Consider the following 20,556-nt stretch of genomic DNA (forward strand, 5'->3'; position numbering starts at 1 on the left):
GTAGTATAAGACACCCTTGGACCAAAACAGTTGCAACAACAGTTGTTTTTGGGGATGTTGGCAGGGCAGTGTGCTCACTGAAGTATTGTTGTTTAATTCTCATTGTTGATTGTGTGTTTGTTTGCTTTCTTCTTTACAGATTCACAGAAGCAGGAAACACTTATTTAATACTGTTGCATTATGTTTCAAACAATCAAAACAACTGCATTGTTAATTTGGATATGTTGTTGTGTGCAGGATAGCCCTCCGTCATTATCTGTGAGCATACAATAGCCAGAGCAAACATTTTAAATGCAGCAAATAAATATAAATGCTTGAAAATCTGCCTGGTATGATATATGCACTACAAAGTAAATCTGTGTCTCAAAGCTATTAACTCCAGAGCATTTCCCTTGATTTTATATTTATCGTTCCACAGATCAAGACTTAGCTTTCCATTTCTTTGGGAAGTTTCTTAATTTAAGTTGGTAGAAATGCACAGAGTGAGACAGGACTGGACAGAATCAGGACAGTAGTTTTCATCAGAATGACATTTAAAATGCTTCACTACAGTATGAACAGAATAAGTAACCATTGTGACACCCAACATGTAGAAAAAGTTAAGTGTTTCTGAAGTGTTCCTGTAGCACCACCCGGTGGTCAGTAGCAGGGCTGCTTGCTAAAAGACAAATGCAGACTCATCTATTCATATTATTACCATATCAGTGTCAGTGTGAGATTTTCTTGCTTCCGTGGTCTCTTGTTAAATACGTACATTTGTAGACATCCTTTGACAAAACAATCAAATATATTGGAATGGGAAAATGATAATTTATCCATTTACTGCTCCTTGTATGCTAGTTACCAGCATATGTTCAGATTCATTCATCAGATCCGTTATTTAAAGGGGAGTTTGGAGTAGTTTGTTTTGTTGTTCATTAACTGTCAACTGATCTCTAGCAAATGAATGAATGAATGAACTTTATTTATATAGCACCTTTCATGCACAGAATGCAGCTCAAAGTGCTTTACAATTCAGCAGCAAAAACAAAAAAAACACAAGTTCAAAACCATACACATACACAAGGCGGAAGGGAGAAAATAAGAACAATGAGTGTTACTATTTATAAAATAGCATTTACACAGTTTCTTTGGAAAGAAAGAGAAAACAGTGCAAATGTGACTTGTCCCACTTTTCAAGTTCGAGAGCTGCGAGTTAACAGATTCTTCTAAAACATGTTTAGCCGTGAAGTGAATCCAGATTCTCAAGTCACCAAATAAAACAAAACTCTTGACATTTTCCATTTTTAATGAAACATAGTCCATCCAATTGCAACTCAATGGTTTTATTTCTTTTACAATGTGAACCACATATATCATACCAACAATTAAATGTTAAGTATATAGATTAGCCATTTATTACTTTTTAAACAAATAAGTATCAAGAAACAGCTGATAATAGTGTTGGCTCCAGAGACACGTGGCATGAGTCAGCCTTTTGAAACATGTGGATGAAGGCCGGTGACTGGCTCAGGGGGAAGAAAAGAAAAACACAAAGTGACCCTCTAGTATAACCAGGCAAGTCAGCGGGGGTCAATGCTGCAGCTCGCAACAGTGGGACTGGATAGACAGCACATAGAAAACTCTTCAGCCTTTAGGAAAACTATCCTTGTTAGAATTTTTAGTTTATTTTTCCTGTCAGCAGACACTTCACGTAATCTTCCCTTTAACATGTTGTCATGCAACAGAAACTCAGGGAGGTTACGACTACTCATTTGTAGCTAAATGCGCCATTTGGTTTCAGTCAAGAGTGCTACCAATGCCGATGTGGAGTGTTAACACACAAAACGGTGAGTTAAGTGTCTGGAGGAAGAAAAATAAAAAAATATTCAAAATGCATTCCTGTGATTTAATGAGGAGTGTGTGAGCCTTCAAGATTCACTCCATCTCCAATCCTCTGTCAGTCCCCTGCACCGTATTCTCATGAACACTCTGCAAGGTTGAGTCCCAGAGGCTAAATGTGACTTTTAGGGCCTAAGTTCCTATTCTAGAAAAATGGATCCTTCCTATGATACATTATTCAGACCTGTGATAGCTGAGGCTACCCAGAATTCACAAGACATTGTTCACTTTTCTTTTTTTCTTTTTTTTTGGCGAAATGTACATTTTTAAACCCAAAAGGCCTCACCAATGATTACTTGTGCACCCTCTTTCGCAGTCAGAGGCTCTCTGTAGGCAAATCAAATCTCAATTTTCCTAATATGAAGTTTTACATTTTTTTTTAAATCAGTCTAATTCAGTGGTTTCACTTGTATGCAAGAACAAACTCCTAAATGCAAAACTCTTCATTTTGACATGGTTCATTTCTTTCACTGACAAGCCAGCAATCGTGTATGAATATAAAAAGCCAACCTATATGCAAAAATGAAATCTGTGACCAAAATGTAACAGAAGTTAAAAACTGGCATGCTTTAAACAACTAAAGAAAAACCCAACGTTCCAGGTCATAAAAAGGTGAGAGGGAGTGAACAAGTCAACAAAAATGAAGGAAAAGAGAAGGAAACATTGACATCTCCACAAGTCAGCTACTGAGGGCAATACAGAAAGTAAGCTGAGGGTTATACACCTCACTGACAATTTACTTTACCACCACTACGGCAGGCCATCACTGGAAATATTTAGATTGCATTTACCAATTAGACAACTAAAGATCTTTATATCACTTACACTTTGTTAGCTTCCTATGCTAAACAAAAGCATATTCCATTGAACGAATGAGTTTGTTGTGCCCACAAACATGACCTTAGATTTAACTCAACCTTTTGTTAATACCCTAAAATAAGCCAAACATCAGTACAATACCAGTTCACATTACTTTACAATCGCTAAATATACCCAAATTTCTGACTCATGTGATATCAGTGTCTCCTACTCTACTCCCTTACAGAAGGATGGAAGGCAGCAACCATTTCAAGAATGAAACAAGCCTCAAGTTGCATCATCCTGTACCAAGTAAAATCAAACCCATCCACATCTCCTTTTTTAATGCACACACCCCTTTGAGAAAAAGCAGACCGTGTCCCAAGACCCAATCCGACACTCTCCAGCCAAATTATCCCCTGTGACTTGTATGCGCTGGCTGGCATGTTCGGTGGGTCTGTTGAGAAACTCTTGAGAGCATTTCTGTGATTTATGCTTTTTCCAAACAGCACCAATTATCTTCCAATAAGTTAAATCATTACCATTTGTCATACAGGGAAGGATATTCTGAACACAGCTGGATGAATACAAATAAAGCCCATGCGCGCAAACACCCCACACTGTGATCGAACACTTTTGAAGGGTTGTTGGAACTAGGTAGGGGGGGTGCGCACAAGAGCTCCATTTCTAGTCATACCAAGTGTTTACTTTTTCTAAGCACCAACCAGTATGTGATTTGTGATCGTGCCAAAAGCAGGCCTGTTTAGGGCTGGACAAGGCTACAACTGGGATACAATGGAAGAGCCGATTTGTTTGCATGAGTTAGAGGTGAAAGCTAAGTGCAAAAATCCTTATTGCAACTCATCAGAATAATCACACGATCACATAAAACAGCAGCTGCTTTAGTAATAAGACTAGGGCAAGGGGGAGAGGGCGTCGCAGTCAGCAAACGGGCTGTCTGAGAAGCTGTATACACAAATGAAAAAAAACATTTCCTTTCCATTATCCTCAACAAATACAAACAACAACAAAAAAAAAAAAGGTGGAGAAAGAACACAAAATTAATTTGGCTATCACTGCTGCAAACAGTGGCGACAAACCTAGAATTTTAACACTGGTGGTTGAAGAACTAAAAACAAAAACCGGGCAACAGGCTGAACTAAATAAAGTCACTGTTGAAGCAGAGTAGTTAGCAGAGAATAAGGTCTAAATGTCCAACATCAATAGCCTGCTATTGGTAGTTACATGCCGTCAATCTAGTAGCCAGAGTAATGTGACTGGTTACAAGCGACAGATGAGGCAGGATGATGCCATAGATGTACTCCTACTGGGCGATTTAGCTCCACCACTGACAGGCAACGCCAACTGAGAGCTGCAATGATGAAGTAACAGAAAGAACAGGTGGGTTGTTTGATGCAGAGGTGAGTCTCTGACAGGAGCTGGGTCCAACATTTTGGCGAGCAACTCCATTCACTGAGTGAGACGATTTGATCATGGCCCTCACTTCCTTATTAAGGTGGTGGGTGAGGATGAGTGAGTTTAAGGGAGGGAAGAAGGGCACAAATGTGTCAAGGATCAAGTGGCTTTTACTTTTAAAGCAGCACAGTGCATTTTCACCCCTTTGAGAACTGTCTGCATCCCACAATGAGTTGGTGACTTCCTTCGTTGTCTCCTTTCCAGCGACAGCGACGTCTGAGGGGGTGTGTGGGTGTCGTCCAGACCTCCCATTTGACCGAACACACACCTGCACGCAGTGTTTTGATTGCAGATCAGTGATTTGAAGTACTAGTGAGGGGAAAGGAGACAAGGAATAGATTCATCCAACATTTGAATAGACTGAACTGAGAGCCTCCAGTCCCCGTTTTCATTTTTAGCCCAGATTCTTTTGCACGGCCAGGGATCCGAACGTCAGTCTGTCCATCTGCACATCTGTCCACATAAGCCCATCCATCCCCCTCTCCTAGCCTTGGCTTTGAAGGCTTTCCCCCCCCAACCCCCTCACACACATAAGCAGGCAGCAGATCAGATCATCCTGTTGCGTTTGTGAGTAGGGGAGTCTGTGATGACATCACTACACTGGGTGGAGTTTCGTTTCCTGGTTCCTCCCCCTCCAGCAGAGGCGGAGCCTGTAGAGTCCAGATGCAGTGCCATCTCCTCTGAGATGAAAGTGTTCAGGTCGACGTCTTGGAGCCCATTACGTCTGCTGCGGCACACCGGCCCTGAGCCGGAAGATCCACCACCACCAGTACCACCTCCATTACTGCTGCTGCCGCTCACGTGTGTGGGGGACCCTGGTGCACCGGAGCGCACACTGATACTCGCCATGGCTCCACTCAGACCTGGGCAAAGAGGAGGAGACAGGATAGAGAAGAGAGAGCAGCAACAGAAAATGGAGAAATTAGACAAATAAGCAAGCTACTTCATACAAATCTTGATAACCTGTCCTGTAAAAAAAAACTGTACATACAGTATCAGTTTCAACCTCACTTTTCTCAGAGTCAAGCTGCCCATTCTGCTTTTGAAAAATTTGCGTGAGTCATCTTGTCAAATGTTTTGCATGACAGCTACGTGCAGTTTCATTCAGCATTTTAAGGATTGATGTACGCACAACCAAGTACTTGACAGGACTTCACATCATTAGTCAAAGTCGCTTGCTTGGGCTGTTATTTAATTCCCTGTCCCCGTCTCCTGTTTGGATTTCAGAGGAGAACGGGAGTCACAAGGTTGAGGCTACTTGAGAATGACATTGTTAGGATGCTTGCCACAAAACAACATTTGAAGCAGCCATCTCTCTCACTCTCACACACATGGGTTGTGTCAAAGTTTAAACTGAACCCAAAAAACTTTGGGCCCATAGTAACGAATAAAAACAGTTGCAGTAAGATTTCCGTGACTGTACGAGGCAGGAAAAGGTGCAACATCATACGAATGTAAGGGGTCATGAACGCTGTCTAACTGGCCAAGTACAGCATGTGCTGTATTCCTGTTGTGTGGCTTTCTCATTTTTAATCCAACAAATCCACACTGGTCTTCACCACAGTGGTAATGGTCTAGAGATCTGTTAAGACACATGGATGTTCTAATCCCTGTTTGGGGATGTTGCCAAAAAAAATTGTGAATCTGATTGTGAGGCTGCAATAGAGAAATGTTTTTTTTTACCATCAAAATCTAAATGACTGTATCAGTCCCAACACACACAAACATTGGAGTTGAAACGCAAAAGGTATCTGATGACTGAGAAAGGAGACGCACTGAAACCTTCTGACTGAACTTGAATTTCTGTAACCTAAACCACCAAATGCCTAACATCATCCACTCTGCCCTCAGCAACACCCTAAAATGACCCCTTCCAAATGTGAGACACTGAATATTCATTTGCACTGACAGAACACCAGAAATACCAACATAATGTAAGATAATTACAAATAAAAACAGTTTCATCTACGCATTTAAAAACCACCACCATTAAAGTGAGACATTCTCACACTCACACATACACATACACACACACACACAGGGCTTACAAAGTGAGGCCCTCTTTCACTATTGGCCAATACTTACATACCCGTGCATAACATTCCCTTATCTCTGAGCCACATGTGGCAGTGTGCGATCACTGAAGGACAAGTATTTTCTCTCACACTCTCTCACACACACACACACACACACAGTAGTTCATTGCTTAGGCACTATATGTGTAACCGCAAATCCCATAAAAGACTACAAGAACACTATTCCACTTCAGGTGACAACCTGGATATTAGTAAAGGATCCAGTTTACTTTTCAACATATTTTCCCCTCATATGAACAATCACAATCAATCTAGAGTACATTGCTAAATCTTATATCTATTAAATGCGTGCAATAATTGGGTTTTACAAAGAAGAGCATGCACGTACAAAAACAGATATATAACATCAGTGGTTAAGACCAGAAAGACCAGCAGTACCACTGATTTTCTATCCAACGATGTACCTGAGTTGTAAATAAAGTTTGTGATGGTGGCTAGAATGACCACTGCTGTGTAAGCTTACCATGCAGTGCTATGGCCTCCCTGAATGGCTGGAGGTCTGCTTCCACAGATGAGCCAGTCTCAGCTGGTGAATTAGCCCGACTGGGGGCCACCATAGTCAGCCTGGTGTTGGCCCTGCTACTCCTGTGAGGTGGTGTTTTCCCACATAGAAAGCTGATAAGATCCTCCCTACGAATGGTTCTCCGGCGCTTTTTCACCCAGGCCAACATATCCTGCAATACAATATTAGAGTCATTCATCCATGATTTGGCCAAAGTTTCATTTTTGTTAACATTCCAAGTTCTACAATGATGAATTCTTTTGCCCTTCAGTACACCGGTTCTGTAAACTTAGTGCAGTTTATAAGCATCTTGGAACTAAGTATAACAAGGAAGTATAATACCACTTTATCTAGATAAAAGAGAATTGTGGTCCCTCATTAAGCCAAAAGGGGAACAAACCAACCTTATTACGGCGTTGGTGGCCTATCTGGATGCCCCGATCGAAGCTTCTCTGATGAGCCTCCACACTCTCTGCGATGGTTGAAGACAGCATAAACTTATCAATCGTTATCATATATTTCAAAGCAAAGCAAAATATATAGAATCTTTAAAAGCGACAGTATTTTGGTCCAACCATTAAGAAACCGTTTGTGAAAACATCTTTTATTTAATTTAAGCAATAGCTAGTTACCTCCAGAGGGTACCAGCTGCTCACCACTTACTAGTACGAGTACATAATCTACCTTGGAATCTTCTGCCCATTTTTTTGGAGGTAGACTGCCAAAGTGAGAGCCCAGTCCAGTCCAATCTCATTCTTACTACTACAAACAACCTCTGTTTCACTGGTGGATTCCTGACATTGTTACAGAAAAGTTTTAACCTGTAGTCTGTTTTTAACCACACAATGAACATGTCTTTCACTGTCAGACAAAAGCCTACAAGCTCTGTGACAGACTGATCAATATGAGCTGATAAGGGTGATAATGACCATGTTTGTTTACCATATGTTGGATGGACCTGTCAATAAAAACATGTCTACATTTATAAGTACTATGGCAGGCAGCTACAATGCATATCGATAGAGTAAAGCACAAAAGCAACTGTAGGAGTGGTAGGTAGCACATCAATACATCCTGCTCAGAGACACAAGGATAGAGAGGAGAGCGACTTGGTTACCTTTGTAGAGGTTGGTAACTGCTGTAGCAGCGTTCTGAAATGGCACCCACAATGACAGGCCTTGCTGATGGCATACTCTGTCTGTGAGAGGAAAGGGAAAATATGTTTGGTTTCTATACATGACATGCAGACATAATCTCAAAGCAAGAAGCCTTGTTATATTGAGATTAATGTGACCTAAGGACAACATAACATCAGAGAGGCACAACAGCTTGGTGATTATAGGGTCGAGGTGAAGATCATTTTCATTCGCCATTTTGTCTTGCATCTACAATTGCAGACACAGGGTTTGGCATAAAAATAACTGTCAGCCAGCGCTAGATGGCCAGCTTGGCAGCAGCTTGTTTAGCAAGAAAGCACCGACACACCAACTTAACTGCCCTCTCAGCAGTAAAGTTGCAAAGCCATGTCAAACAAACATGTCAAACATGAACAGACTTAACACGTCCAGCTCTGTCGATACGGACAGGAACTGAATAACTGAAAACTAAGAGCCATAGCAGACTGAAGACAAACCAATTTTTTCCACAGCGAACCAATAATATCCTCGCCATTTTGTGATTATAACGCTGGCTACACGTTGCTAAACAAACTGCTCACTCAGCAGCAGACCGGACGTTTAAAAGCAAGTGTGCGGTTTCGTGCTGGTTAACTTTGTATCTTTGTGGGACATATGAACTAACTAACTAACTAATAACGTCCGGTATAACAGATGGTAACACTGACAGTGTTCAGGAGACTGTCATCTGGGAATGTCGCGTAGATACGATTGTTGTTACCATCGCCATTTTGTAACTAACTTAGCCTGGCTAACGTTACGTTCAGTTAGCTAACCGCTGCTGTCTAACTTGGGTGTCAACAAGCTAACGTTAGTTTATTGACAAAGGTATTCATGTTCATTTTGAGGTACTTTAATTGTGTCTGTCAATCTAGCTGAGGTTGTTTCACATTCGAAATACATCTATAACAACAGATCCCAGTTCATAACTCGTATTTTTCTGGCTAAATTTAGCATTGCAAAATCAGCTGTAAACGTTACCCAGTACTGGCTAGCGAGTTTGCTAACGAGCTAGTTAGCATTCTGCCGATGTGACGCTAACGTTAGTCACAGTAACAGCTCGGTTAGTCAGTAAAAAGCTAGGCTGCTAATCAACAAGCCAGAAGTACAGTGACAATGTGGGTAACACTGGATGAACAAGCACACAGACAGCGCCGGTTTGAACCTTTGTATAACTGTGCCACAGCAGTGGCGGAGTTCTGAAACAGATGCCACAGTTTCTCCTGGTCGTTGTCGGCCTGCTCCTCGCTCGGCTCCCTTTGCTCAGCTTCGGCCAAACACTGCCGCTCCCATTTTGAGAACCAGTGCTCGGGTCCGTGTTCCTGTATCTCCGAGTCTCCGTCTTCCTTCTTCTCCTCCATTTAATACACCAAAACTCGGGGGGAAATGTACTTTTATGTGTTAAAGGATGAATAACGGGACACGTTATTACGAATTATGTGAGCAATTTCATGAATACTGTTATCGTTATTACTATTTCGCACTATAATATCTCGCCGTTCGCTGTTGCCACCATCTGTGTCGAGAAGCTTAGCTAACTATTTTTCCTAGTTGCCGACCTCTGGATATATACAACGCAAGCTATCCTGTTATGCGCTTCATCCCGCCTTTGATTCTAAACGCTAGCAATAATTGGCTACATCGATACTGCAGGGCGGGCTTGAATTCTGAGCTCAGATTTTGATTGGCTTTCTGACTTGTCCGTCACAACATTGTCACAAAAGAACCTCTGAAAATTCCCCATTACTAAAGCTTGCACGAGAGTGCGAGTTTTGTCATGAAAACGGCTGTTAGAATAAATGTATAATATAATATAACATAACATAACATAACATAACATAACATAACATAACATAACATAACATAACAATATACACAGAAAAACTAAAATTTAATTTCATGCGACACTCAAGTCCATATATGACTCGTATGACATGACTAACCATCTGCTAATTTAAAAAAGAAAAAAAAAAGCTTTTATAACAAACCTTAACAGAAACATAAAATGAGATGAGATAAACGAGAGTGAGTCAGTCAAGAAAGAAAACTGCAACAGCATCTAACGCCAAGTTCAGGTGCAGTATCATTTTCCCCCCACTGGATGGTATCATTTATGTTACTCAAAATATGAAAGATGGTGTATTTCAGTCATGGACCGTCTGGTTTTAGCACTGCAGATAATGTGACTAACATCGTGGACATGGACACTCCCTTGTCAAAGGGATAAATTGTGTTTGAACTTTATCTCTGTTAGTGGTACTCAGTAGTGAGTATACAATGACTTTAAGGTTGTCTTATACAATGCTATATAATATAGGAGTTGGTATGTGTAACCAGGCAAGCATACCAAGCATACGGAGCATATATGAATGTCAGTGCATAAAAAAAAAAATAGACGAACATCAAAATTGTAAATTTCAGTAATTAGAATTAGTAACACTCCTTTCAGTTTCTTATGTACTAAGTAATTAACTAATCGGCACAGGCACACCCCCTCTTCGTAATGAGTGAAGAGGTTTTTAGTCCATAGATTGACCTAACTCACGAATTCTGAATTAAACACCTACGACTGTATTTTCTGCAAACCCTACTTAAACCCCTGTGTGAGTGACACAATAAAACTATTTGTTAATTTTAAAAAACGCAGTCATCCATTTGAATATTTATGTAGCCTATCATTCTCATGCAGCGGAGCCAAAATATAAACCCGCATTTACTAATGATGTCACATAAAAATAGAAAATAATAAATACAGAGAATTGTTGTCGAAGAAAATGATCTCAATTCCACTAAATAATAATAATTAAGTAAATAAGTCATTAAGTAAACAGACTTTGAATAACAGTATTACACGGGTAATTAATTAAAAATGATGTAAATGAATTGATAAATAAATTAAAGTAAATTAAAGTAAAAATAGTAAGTAAATAAAATAGTGTTAAAAATTTAGGCTAGATAACTTTCAGTCATTTATCAATCAGCGCTGAAAACATTTTGATGCTTTTCTACAGTGTTAAAATACTGCTTTAACACACTTAATAAAGAGGTGTTGTTTCCTAACACAAAATAATGTGTAGATAGAAAAATAACATATTTGCAGAAATTTTCAAAATGCCAATCACATTGCCTATCCGCCGTCCGTTGGTTTATTTCTGCGCTTCATGCCGAGACAATCTCTCTTTGAACTAAATTACTGAGGAGTGACTACGGACACCAGCAGCAGAGCTGAGGGACAGGTAAATTGATATTATTGTGTTATTAATATGACATATTAATATGTATAATATAATATCACAGCCGTGTGATGTTAGTGACTAAGGCAAATGCAGAGTCAACCAAAATTTCGACTTGGCCTGACTAATGTTTGCTAGTTGGCCTCAAGGTTTGATGGCAGTAGTGATGTTATCCTACAGGTGAACCGTTAGCTAACGTTAGCCCTGAAACGGTTACATTAACTTGCTTGTAGTTTTGAGGAGTGAGGGTGAGACTAAACGTTAGTGTTAAGATTTTTGGGTTTTTTTTGGCTAACATGATAACTTAACGTAACTGTCTACCTAACGTCAGCCAAGTCACGTTGGGCCGACAGGAAGCCATAACTATAATGTGACTTCATATTAATGCATTAGTTATGTTAGCTAATTAGCTGGCTAAATAGCTACGATAGCTAGTGAAGATAAAGAATGTTATGTCTGTAACAACTAGCTTAGAATAGACATTCACCATGAAAAATTATAGCCTATTGAGGTTATTATTGACCTATCTTTGCATCTTTAAGCCAAGTGGGGTAACCTTAACATAATTTTTTCATTATGATATTAAAATGGCCAATGCAGCGCCATGCCAGTTCTGCTAACGCGCACCTTGGCGCCATTTTGTGCCGTACTCTTCTAAGGCCATAACTAATTACTTTTAGTATATAACATCTCTATCATGATTTTCCATGTTATTGGATATGATCATTGCCTTGTGAAATATATTTTAAGTGAGCCAGATGAAATATTTAACCTTCATAAAGTGGGGAACTGGAAAAGTTGCCAGTGCTTTTGACCATGTGCTATCATCATTATTGTAACCCTTCATGAGCCCATCTTGTGTTCATTGACATTAGCCCAATTCAGCACTGCCATAATTGGCAAGACTTGGGATCACACTATGTAACATGACCCAGCTTTGTAAGAACACACTGTGCATCGAATCATGTCATGATTTGGCTGGGATAATTGACGTCCTTGGTGCGCGTGTGTTTTTAAACGAGGGTTGACTTGCAGCTTAATCCTGCATGGTGTCCAAAATTACCCAGGCTACTGTAATGTTGCATGGTCTTTGTTACACATAACACACACACTCTTTCAGTTGCCCTCACTCTATTAGACTGGAAAAGGAGACCTGTTATGCTGTCTCAGCTGGGTTTTCCGAGTAAAATGTATGAAAGGAGAAGGGAAGGATCACTGCATGAAGATGGAGAGAGTAGTTGTAGAATAAACTCAGTTTTGTTTTTGTTTTGTTTAATTTCAAAAATGTCCTGTCTTAATAGATGCTGTTTTTGTTTTGCCTTAAGTAATTCCTGCTTTTTAAAAGGTATATATATATTCACAGAAATTAGGCAAAATAAGATTTTTAAGAACTTGAATAATAATCACTTGAATTTCCCTAATTTTGACAACCAAACCATGAAACTACATTATCAAAAGTATTGAAAGAATGTGATAGAGTTGCAGATTATCTGTTTTAGGACTGAATGACCATTCAAGGTATTGCTTAGTTTTTTCTGTTTCTGGATCATTGTTGGTAAATATGAATTAAAATGAATACCTAATCAGACAGAAACTTTTCTTTAGTTCTTGATGTCATATTTAACTGATCTTGGTAGGAAAATTGTCATTGTCTGACATTCCTTACAGAGCAAGACAGTGCCCTCTTGCTCATATACAAGTAACAATGTTGAAGACAGGTCTCTACCCATCTTGGTACCCACTACCTGTACAGTCTTACTATATTATTTCTCTCTTTGTGCAGCTGGAGAGACAGACAACCCTCCAAGAATACTGGCCAACCCAGTGATCAATGGTAATGTTGCCATGGCGGATGGACACAACAACACAGAGGAGGATGGTGAGGAGCATGTGCACTTACACAAACACAGTTACAAACATTTCACTCTACTGCTTGTTTCAACGCTGTGGAAGAAAATGTTCTAGGTAATGATCTAGGTTTAACATCATATTGTGAATGACTCAATTGAATTGTTTGTGGAGTTTTTTAGTCTCAAACTATGTTTCAAAAATATTGATATACAATGACCACTTGCACCAGGTCAGTGAGAGCTGAAAGAAATCTGTTCCTCTTTTGAACATCTACCCTTCCCATTTTCGCCCCTCTCCCTCCATTTTTTCACAGACACCAGTTGGAGGTCAGAGGCAACTTTCCAGTTTGTGGTAGAGCGTTTCAGCCGCCTGAGTGAGTCGGTGCTCAGCCCATCCTGCTTTCTCCGGAACCTACCATGGAAGATAATGGTGATGCCGCGCTTCTATCCTGACAGGCCACACCAGAAGAGCGTGGGCTTCTTCCTGCAGTGTAATGCAGAGTCAGACTCCACGTAGGTGTCTTAGTTGGACGAGGGATTTGGGGGATATTTGATAGATGTACAGGCACAGTGTTTTCAAATCAAGGCAGATATATCTCATTAGTGCTTTTTTTTTTTTTTTTTAAAGGTTCTGTATGAGGAATTGTGAAGCAATTTACATGTATTAATGTTTTTTTATTGCCAATGAGTGAATGGGTTGTAATGTAACGTAAAAAATGAGACCTTCCCTGACCTCCTCGGTTGTCTATAACACCCTGTAGACTGATTTTTATGTTAAGGACTCAGGCCTTTTCTGCGAAAATCCAACCGAAGTGATGTTTTTGCGTGCTCCTGAGTGCCTTTCCTCTCTCCTGCTAACATCAATAAATGAATGGTGTAACCACACAACAAAAATGGTACTATCCAGCTAGAAACACCCTGCAGATATTAGCTATCCAGCTATTGAGACGGCTAGCTGCCTTCATCAACCACTACACATTTCACAATAAAACCCCTGCAATGACAAGTCGCCCACTCCTGAGCACACAGCTAAAACAACATTATTTCCTCAAGGAGCAGAAAACAAGCTCCAGAGTTATACCAGAACATAGCTCGCTCCTTTTGTTTTTCCTGTTGTTAGTCCAAAGGTCATAATAAGCACACATTTCACAACAAATCCGCAGTGCGTTGCTCCCCAGCCACAGCTTGTTGCTGCCTGGACACAGTCTGTTGCTCCCCAGCCGCAGCACGCTGCTCCTCGACAACAGCGCGTTGCTCCCTGGCCACAGCCACAGAGGGCTGACTGACTGGGAGTGAGAGATGCTTTCTTGAAACACGGTGTAAAACACAGTGTTAGAGATCTTTTATGTAATTATGAGAAGTGTAAGCGAGGATAGACATCACCCGCAATAGTCTCACGCTGCAAGCACCAGGATGTTGACTGCAGCTCATTTAACGGCCACAGATGTGACTAATGACAAGGAATTTCTGATTCCTATATACAGAACCTTTAAATCTTTAGGCTACTGTCACAGATGAAGTCACCTGGATGCTAGAGGCAGGTGTTCAGTTACACGAGGCAGTTTTTGAGTGCGTGTATTCCCGTTATCTGCGGCACCTCATCCTGGGGCTGGTTAAAAGTTAAACAGTTGCCCCCTGCTGATTAAAGGGAAGGGGAAGTTAGCGAGCGATGGAACATAAATGAGCTGCCCATGGGAATGTGACCTGGCCCAATTAAGGTTGACCGACCTTTTAAGGTGAACCGTGTATTCTCATTTTAGAGACAATTTCAACCACTCTTAAACAGAGAAAGGAGAAATGTCTGGCTGCTGAGTCTCTCCTGAGTTTTGCTCAGCACCTCTATGGGCCAATTAGAACTTTGATCTCGTCTGCTACGTGACGCCTGCTTTAAGGTGGACGTCAATATATGAGAGGGGACCTTGGCAAAAAAACAGTGACAACTACATCCAACTGTATGTTCTTCGCAGATTTTAACACTCACGAGCCAATGGGATTGTTTATAGTGTGTGTGTGTGTGTGTGTGTGTGTGACACAGACCAGATCAGTGTTTTAATCTTTTTTTAATCACCAGATCTGTTTGTTTTGGAGAGGAGGAGACCACTGCAGATAATTCGGCTCCTGGTAAACACATCCTGAATGATGAACACTGAAGTAATCCTATCCTGGAGAAGCTGGTTGTTTAACAATGAAGACAACAACTCCCATGATCTCACGCTACTTCACACCGTCATCACACTCCGTCTTTTGTTATTGTTTTGATTGAGAGACCCCTAGCGGCAGAAATGACATATTGTGCGTTTAATTTAGAAGATGTCAAAACAAGTTTGTGTTTTACCTAATGCAATGTACGTAGCCTTCTCCCCTGTGCCAGGCCGTGATGCATATAATCCAGCCTCCTTGTCAAGAAAGTTGATAAAATGCATCCAGGTTTTCTGTAATCCTCTCTGGCTGATTGAAACAGCATGGCCTATGCACTGTCATAGTGACGGATGACAAACACTACTCGTTTAGAATCAGCTTTGTAGTTTTGTTGCACCTAACATAATAAAGATAACTTTGACTGTTTGCCATTTTGAACTTTGATAATGGTCGCTCGTTCGTTGCCCCGGCTGCTAATGTTAGCATTGCTAATTTTTTATCATCTGCTCTCCGCAACAAGTCTGACCTCTGCTCTCTGACCCCTCACCTCCTGAACATATAATGGTAACACTGAGATATAAAATCAAACTATACATAACTATTTACAACAAAAAGCAGGTGTGGCATTTTTTTAAATTTTTTTTTATTTGTGCCACTCTTGAAACAGTTTCTGTCAACGATGACACAGAGGGCTACATCACAGGACTTGCATTTCAATGGTGTGAGGTTCCTTTTTTTGTCCACTTGTAGGCAGCACTGGCAGGTCCTGTGGCCTTGTGTGGCTTTCTGATTGGCATCTGTAGCCATGGCAATGACAACAGGAACACCAACAAGGAAGTTCTTGTGCACCAAGAGCAGAGGCACTCTGTCTTTCACTGCCCAGTGTCCATCTCCACCCTTCACTCTCCTCTGGACCACCTCACCAGAAATTGCTTGATGGATTGTGGAGCACACTGCAACGTCCCACGTGTCCATGCACTTCTCAAAGAGCAGGGGATCCTCTCTGATCTATTTCATGCTGCCTCTTTTTGATTTTCTGGTGAGGGCATTTGTGCTCCCACTGGGACACCCTTTCCTGTTGTCCCTGTATATGCTGCAGGCTCCAAACTTCATGCTGGCCAAGTCGAGGAACAGTTTGGGACTGGTGTAGAAATTGTCCATATAAATATGGTATCCAGCATCATATGACAGTCCATGAACACCTGGTGTGTGTGATTTGCCATGGTACACATTGAGATTGATGGTGTAACCATTGCTTGACTCAGCCAGCACAAAAAACTTGATCCCCCATTTCACTGGCTTGATCTTTATGTATTGTGTCATGCCAGTTTTCGCCTTAGTTGCCACCATCCTCTCATCAACTGCCAATTCCCTCCTTGGGTGGTAATGAGCCTGGCAGGCAGTGCAAATTTTATCAGTAACATCAATAAGAGGCTTGAGTCTGAACATCTGGTCATACTGTGGTGTTCCCTTCTTCCTTTCATTTTCAACATCCTCCTCTGGATCACTGAGGTGGATGTTCCCTAATATCGCCCTGAATTTGTCTCTCGTCATGACAGTGGCTGGAAACGGCACAGGCAAGATGTGGTTGTGTTTCCAGTAGTCTTGGAGACTTGGCAGCGACACCAATGCTATGTAAATGAGAAGACCAAGGAATTTGTAGAGTTCCTCAACTTCAACGTCAACCCATTTGTCCTGCCTATTTCCTTGTTTTTTGCTGCATAGTTGTTGGTGTTTTTGCGGTGTCCTCATTGTACCTGTGGAGAAATATAACTGAAAAAAGGTCCACTGGTGACTGTGCTGAATCTGTGTTCACCTGGACTCCTGGTGTTCTGCGGAGCACGAACCTACTGGTTTGTTGGGCAGTATCACGGTCAGATTCAGTTTTCCAGGGCTCAGAGCTGTGGTGTGGCTGCACTGACTGGGCTCCGGGAGATCTTGACCTCTTTTGAGTCCCCCTCCCATGCCCCCTCCTCATGCTCATTGTTGGGGTTGTGTCAGTCTGCTCACTGTACATGTACACAAACACACATACATATGTAAACATATAAACATAAAGAGCTTACAAAGTAATAAGCAAAACAAAAGCAATACATTTTCATAAGAAGTTTGTATCACCTCTCATTGTCTCATCATCTCCCTCTCCCACGCCTCCTCTGTGTAGGCGTCTGTGTGCTGCTTGTTGGGCTTGTAGGCCTAGATGCTCCAGGCTGCTCATCATCTCTGTACATGTACACATACACACATACGAAGAAGATATAAAGTAAATGCAAAGTCTGCCCCATCCCATCTTGCATGCTTTTACACACGCGTAAATATGACTTTTATATCAAATTTATCCTATCTCCATTTTTACCTGGTCTACCAACATCAAACAAAAACTACATATACACATGTAAAAAGAGAGTTCACCAAGTTTACACAAAGAGTAGTAAAGAAAACAAAAGCAATACATTTTCATAAGAAGTTTGTCTCACCCCTCGTTGTGGATGACAAAAGATGACTCAGCAATTTCATCCTCGCCAACATCACTCTCTGATTCTGACAAGGAACTGTCATCAGCATCTTCCTCTTGGAAAAACAACTTTATAGCTTGGCATTCGCTTCATTTTTCCTCCCCAAAAACTCCAAATCCTCCAAAAACTATTTCAATATCTGCTCACATCTCTCTGTTGCTCTCTGTCTCTCTCTCACGTCTCTGCTTTGTATGTGCTCTTCGCTGTTGGCCACCCTCCCCTCCCTGAAATGTTCATCAATATTTCGTCATATGACAAAAAGTCAGATATAAAATAAATGCAATGTCTGCCCCACCCCATCTTGCACACTTTTCAGTGAGTGATATCAGCATATCTCCGTTTTTACTTGGTCTATTAACACCAAACAAAAACTGGCATGGAGTTTCAAGCCAGCACTTTCGATAATGTTGACGGCAATGCTCAATGTGACTTTGTTTTTATGCTGTGACGTCCTGAAACAGACGCATCATTTGATCAAGCCGGTGTGATCAGCAACTCCTAAGAGTTATACAGACCCAGACCCATGGCAATAGAATGGGAGCTAACCTGGACCTGATTGACCACATAAAACGGGTCTCAGGTCCTAGGGTTTGGGTGGACCCGTGAAGACCTCTACTTGACTGGCAGGGCAGGCTGCTTTTGGGGGGTTCACAGCTGTACCACATTCTTTCCATTTTTTATGATTGACATAATACTCTGAGAAATATTCAGTGAAAAATTCTTGCATCCTTCCCCTATTTGGTACTTGTCAGTAACCTTGTCCAAATGTATTTGAAGTGGTTTTTTGTCTTCATGATGTAGTTTTGACTTGGAAAGTGAAAGCTGTTGGACCTTCCAGATACAGATTTGTATCCCCTTTGTTGCCACTGTGACTTCAGCCATTAGTTTCCGGAGGTATTGGTTTGAATCCTCAATTAGCTTGATTGCTGACTTCAATCTTGGGAACCTATTCTTTCAGTCAAGTGAAAGTTTTTTTTACATGTCAGTGGTCTTTTAATTACCTTTAACTTTAATTAAAGGTGTTATTTAAAATCACCACCAAAACACAGTAGATGACATGAAATTAAGTTGAGGCCTCATCTTTTCCACTCACTTGGAAAGCTCATTCCTCCACCATGCCCGCACAATATATCTACATCTATATCTGCCAGAATTCTTTTATTTGAGGAAATGCGTTTCATGAGAAAATGGTCAAATTAATTCAAAAATATTTTGTCTCACAATGGATCTTGTTCTTGGTGTTTCAGGTCATGGTTGTGCTATGCACAGGCCATGCTGAAGATCATCAACTACAAAGACGATGAAAAGTCTTTCAGCCGCAGGATCAGTCATCTGTTCTTTTACAAAGAGAAGGATTGGGGTTTCTTAAACTTCATGTCCTGGAGTGTAAGTACAGAAAATTATAGAGAAATTGATCAAAATGAAGTAGGCAAATTAATATTAGTATGTTATGTTATGTTATTAGTTTTAGAACTGGTAGAGTAAATGCTGTCAAAAATTTAATATTCATTTGTTTGTTGATTGGGTGGATAAAAGAGGCTGTGCTGGAAGGGCTGTTTTATTTTTGTCCAGCATAATCCAGTTAGCTTATAGTCTATTTGGTCCGCTCTGTGTTTGTTTTTTGTCATGAATAAAGGAAAATAAATAGAAAATATTAATAAATGCTGTTTTTTCTACCCATCCTTATTGATATTAACTGCTTTTGTTGTGTTGCGTTTCAGGATGTTACTGATCCAGAGAGGGGCTTCATTGATGATGACAAAGTCACATTTGAAGTCTATGTCCAGGCAGATGCCCCACATGGAGTGGCGTAAGTAGCTTTTAATTGTCTCTGGGTTTGCGTTTCTACAGTGATCCCAGGATGCATTTTCTCTTGATCATGAATTATAACCCTAACATCCACTTTCTCTCTGTATCCAGCTGGGACTCTAAGAAACACACAGGCTATGTTGGACTAAAGAACCAGGGAGCTACCTGCTACATGAATAGCCTGCTACAGACACTCTTCTTCACCAACCAGCTACGACGGGTATGGTTTTACCTTTGTGTGTCTGTGTGTGTCTTAGCTGAGATTTCCTATATGCTACCCTAAAATGTATATTATATGTGTATATGTGTGCACTAGAGCTTACTCTCAGCATTTGTGTGTTTGTACCCTTTGTCCACATGTTTATGTATCAGGCCAACATACACTGAAATTTGTCCTCTAATACAATTCTGATACATACTCTAAATGCTGTTTCATAGCTTTTTCCAATTCTAAAAATGTGTGTTTTATTTGTTGTTAGACAAAGTTTAGAAATGATGTAGGTTTTCACAAAATCGGTATAAATAAGAAGCTCCAATCTAAGAGTCATACCAACTACACCTACTAGACAAATCTTGGTGTGAATCCTCATGACTCCTCTCTTCCCAGGCGGTGTACATGATGCCCACAGAGGGAGATGACTCTTCCAAGAGCGTTCCCCTGGCACTGCAGAGGGTTTTCTACGAGCTGCAACACAGCGACAAACCTGTCGGCACCAAGAAACTCACCAAGTCCTTCGGGTAGTGTATTTAAACAGACTTTTTTTAAAATTGACAGCTCTGTCCTCAGATGACAAAGATGAAGGCTAATTGAGAAGTAAAACCATTATGTAGTGGTTTTGGATCTAGTGGTGTAATTGTAACATTTTTTTCTGTATTTTCTTGTTGGCATTGTAATACTCCAAACATTGAATGTGGGGAGGAAAGTGAGATACTTGAACAGAATTTGCTATGTTTTAATAACATCAAGAAGGTCTTCTCATATAGCTGAATTTGTCTGTCAGTAATTTTATTTTATTAAATGAACAGCCTTTGAAAAACTTGTAATTGTAGTTATCATTGCAATTCAGGACAGTTTCCTCAG

At 40.6% G+C, this 20,556-nt stretch overlaps 3 protein-coding genes across 12 annotated transcripts in view; 2 read left to right on the forward strand and 1 right to left on the reverse strand.

The window, feature by feature from the left end:
- Positions 1 to 2,109: 2,109 nt before the first annotated feature.
- Positions 2,110 to 9,692, reverse strand: hapstr1a (HUWE1 associated protein modifying stress responses a). Its single transcript, XM_067570412.1, has 5 exons — positions 9,094 to 9,692; positions 7,871 to 7,951; positions 7,158 to 7,225; positions 6,715 to 6,925; positions 2,110 to 5,018 (listed from the first exon to the last, which is right to left on the reverse strand). Exons 1-5 carry the CDS (start codon positions 9,287 to 9,289, stop codon positions 4,702 to 4,704), a joined length of 873 nt encoding a protein of 290 aa, XP_067426513.1. The 5' UTR covers positions 9,290 to 9,692; the 3' UTR covers positions 2,110 to 4,701.
- LOC137167999 (ubiquitin carboxyl-terminal hydrolase 7-like) overlaps positions 8,602 to 20,556 on the forward strand; it is a 34,706-nt gene continuing 22,751 nt past the window's right edge. For 7 of the 10 annotated variants that reach the window (XM_067570402.1, XM_067570408.1, XM_067570403.1 and 4 more), the window contains exons 1-7: positions 12,431 to 12,506; positions 12,945 to 13,040; positions 13,326 to 13,524; positions 18,914 to 19,052; positions 19,388 to 19,476; positions 19,587 to 19,695; positions 20,083 to 20,213. In XM_067570402.1, the coding sequence (XP_067426503.1) occupies positions 12,446 to 12,506; positions 12,945 to 13,040; positions 13,326 to 13,524; positions 18,914 to 19,052; positions 19,388 to 19,476; positions 19,587 to 19,695; positions 20,083 to 20,213 (824 nt within the window). In that variant the 5' untranslated portion in view covers positions 12,431 to 12,445. The other 3 variants (XM_067570410.1, XM_067570411.1, XM_067570409.1) reach the window with 3 other exon arrangements.
- LOC137167997 (ubiquitin carboxyl-terminal hydrolase 7) overlaps positions 10,944 to 20,556 on the forward strand; it is a 65,501-nt gene continuing 55,888 nt past the window's right edge. Inside the window, exon 1 of the mRNA XM_067570397.1 lies at positions 10,944 to 11,164. The gene's annotated coding sequence lies outside the window, so the exon portion shown is untranslated. The remainder of the gene's footprint in view (positions 11,165 to 20,556) is intronic.

Source organism: Thunnus thynnus, chromosome 17, assembly GCF_963924715.1.
Source record: "Thunnus thynnus chromosome 17, fThuThy2.1, whole genome shotgun sequence".
Classification (NCBI taxonomy): Eukaryota; Metazoa; Chordata; class Actinopteri; order Scombriformes; family Scombridae; genus Thunnus; species Thunnus thynnus.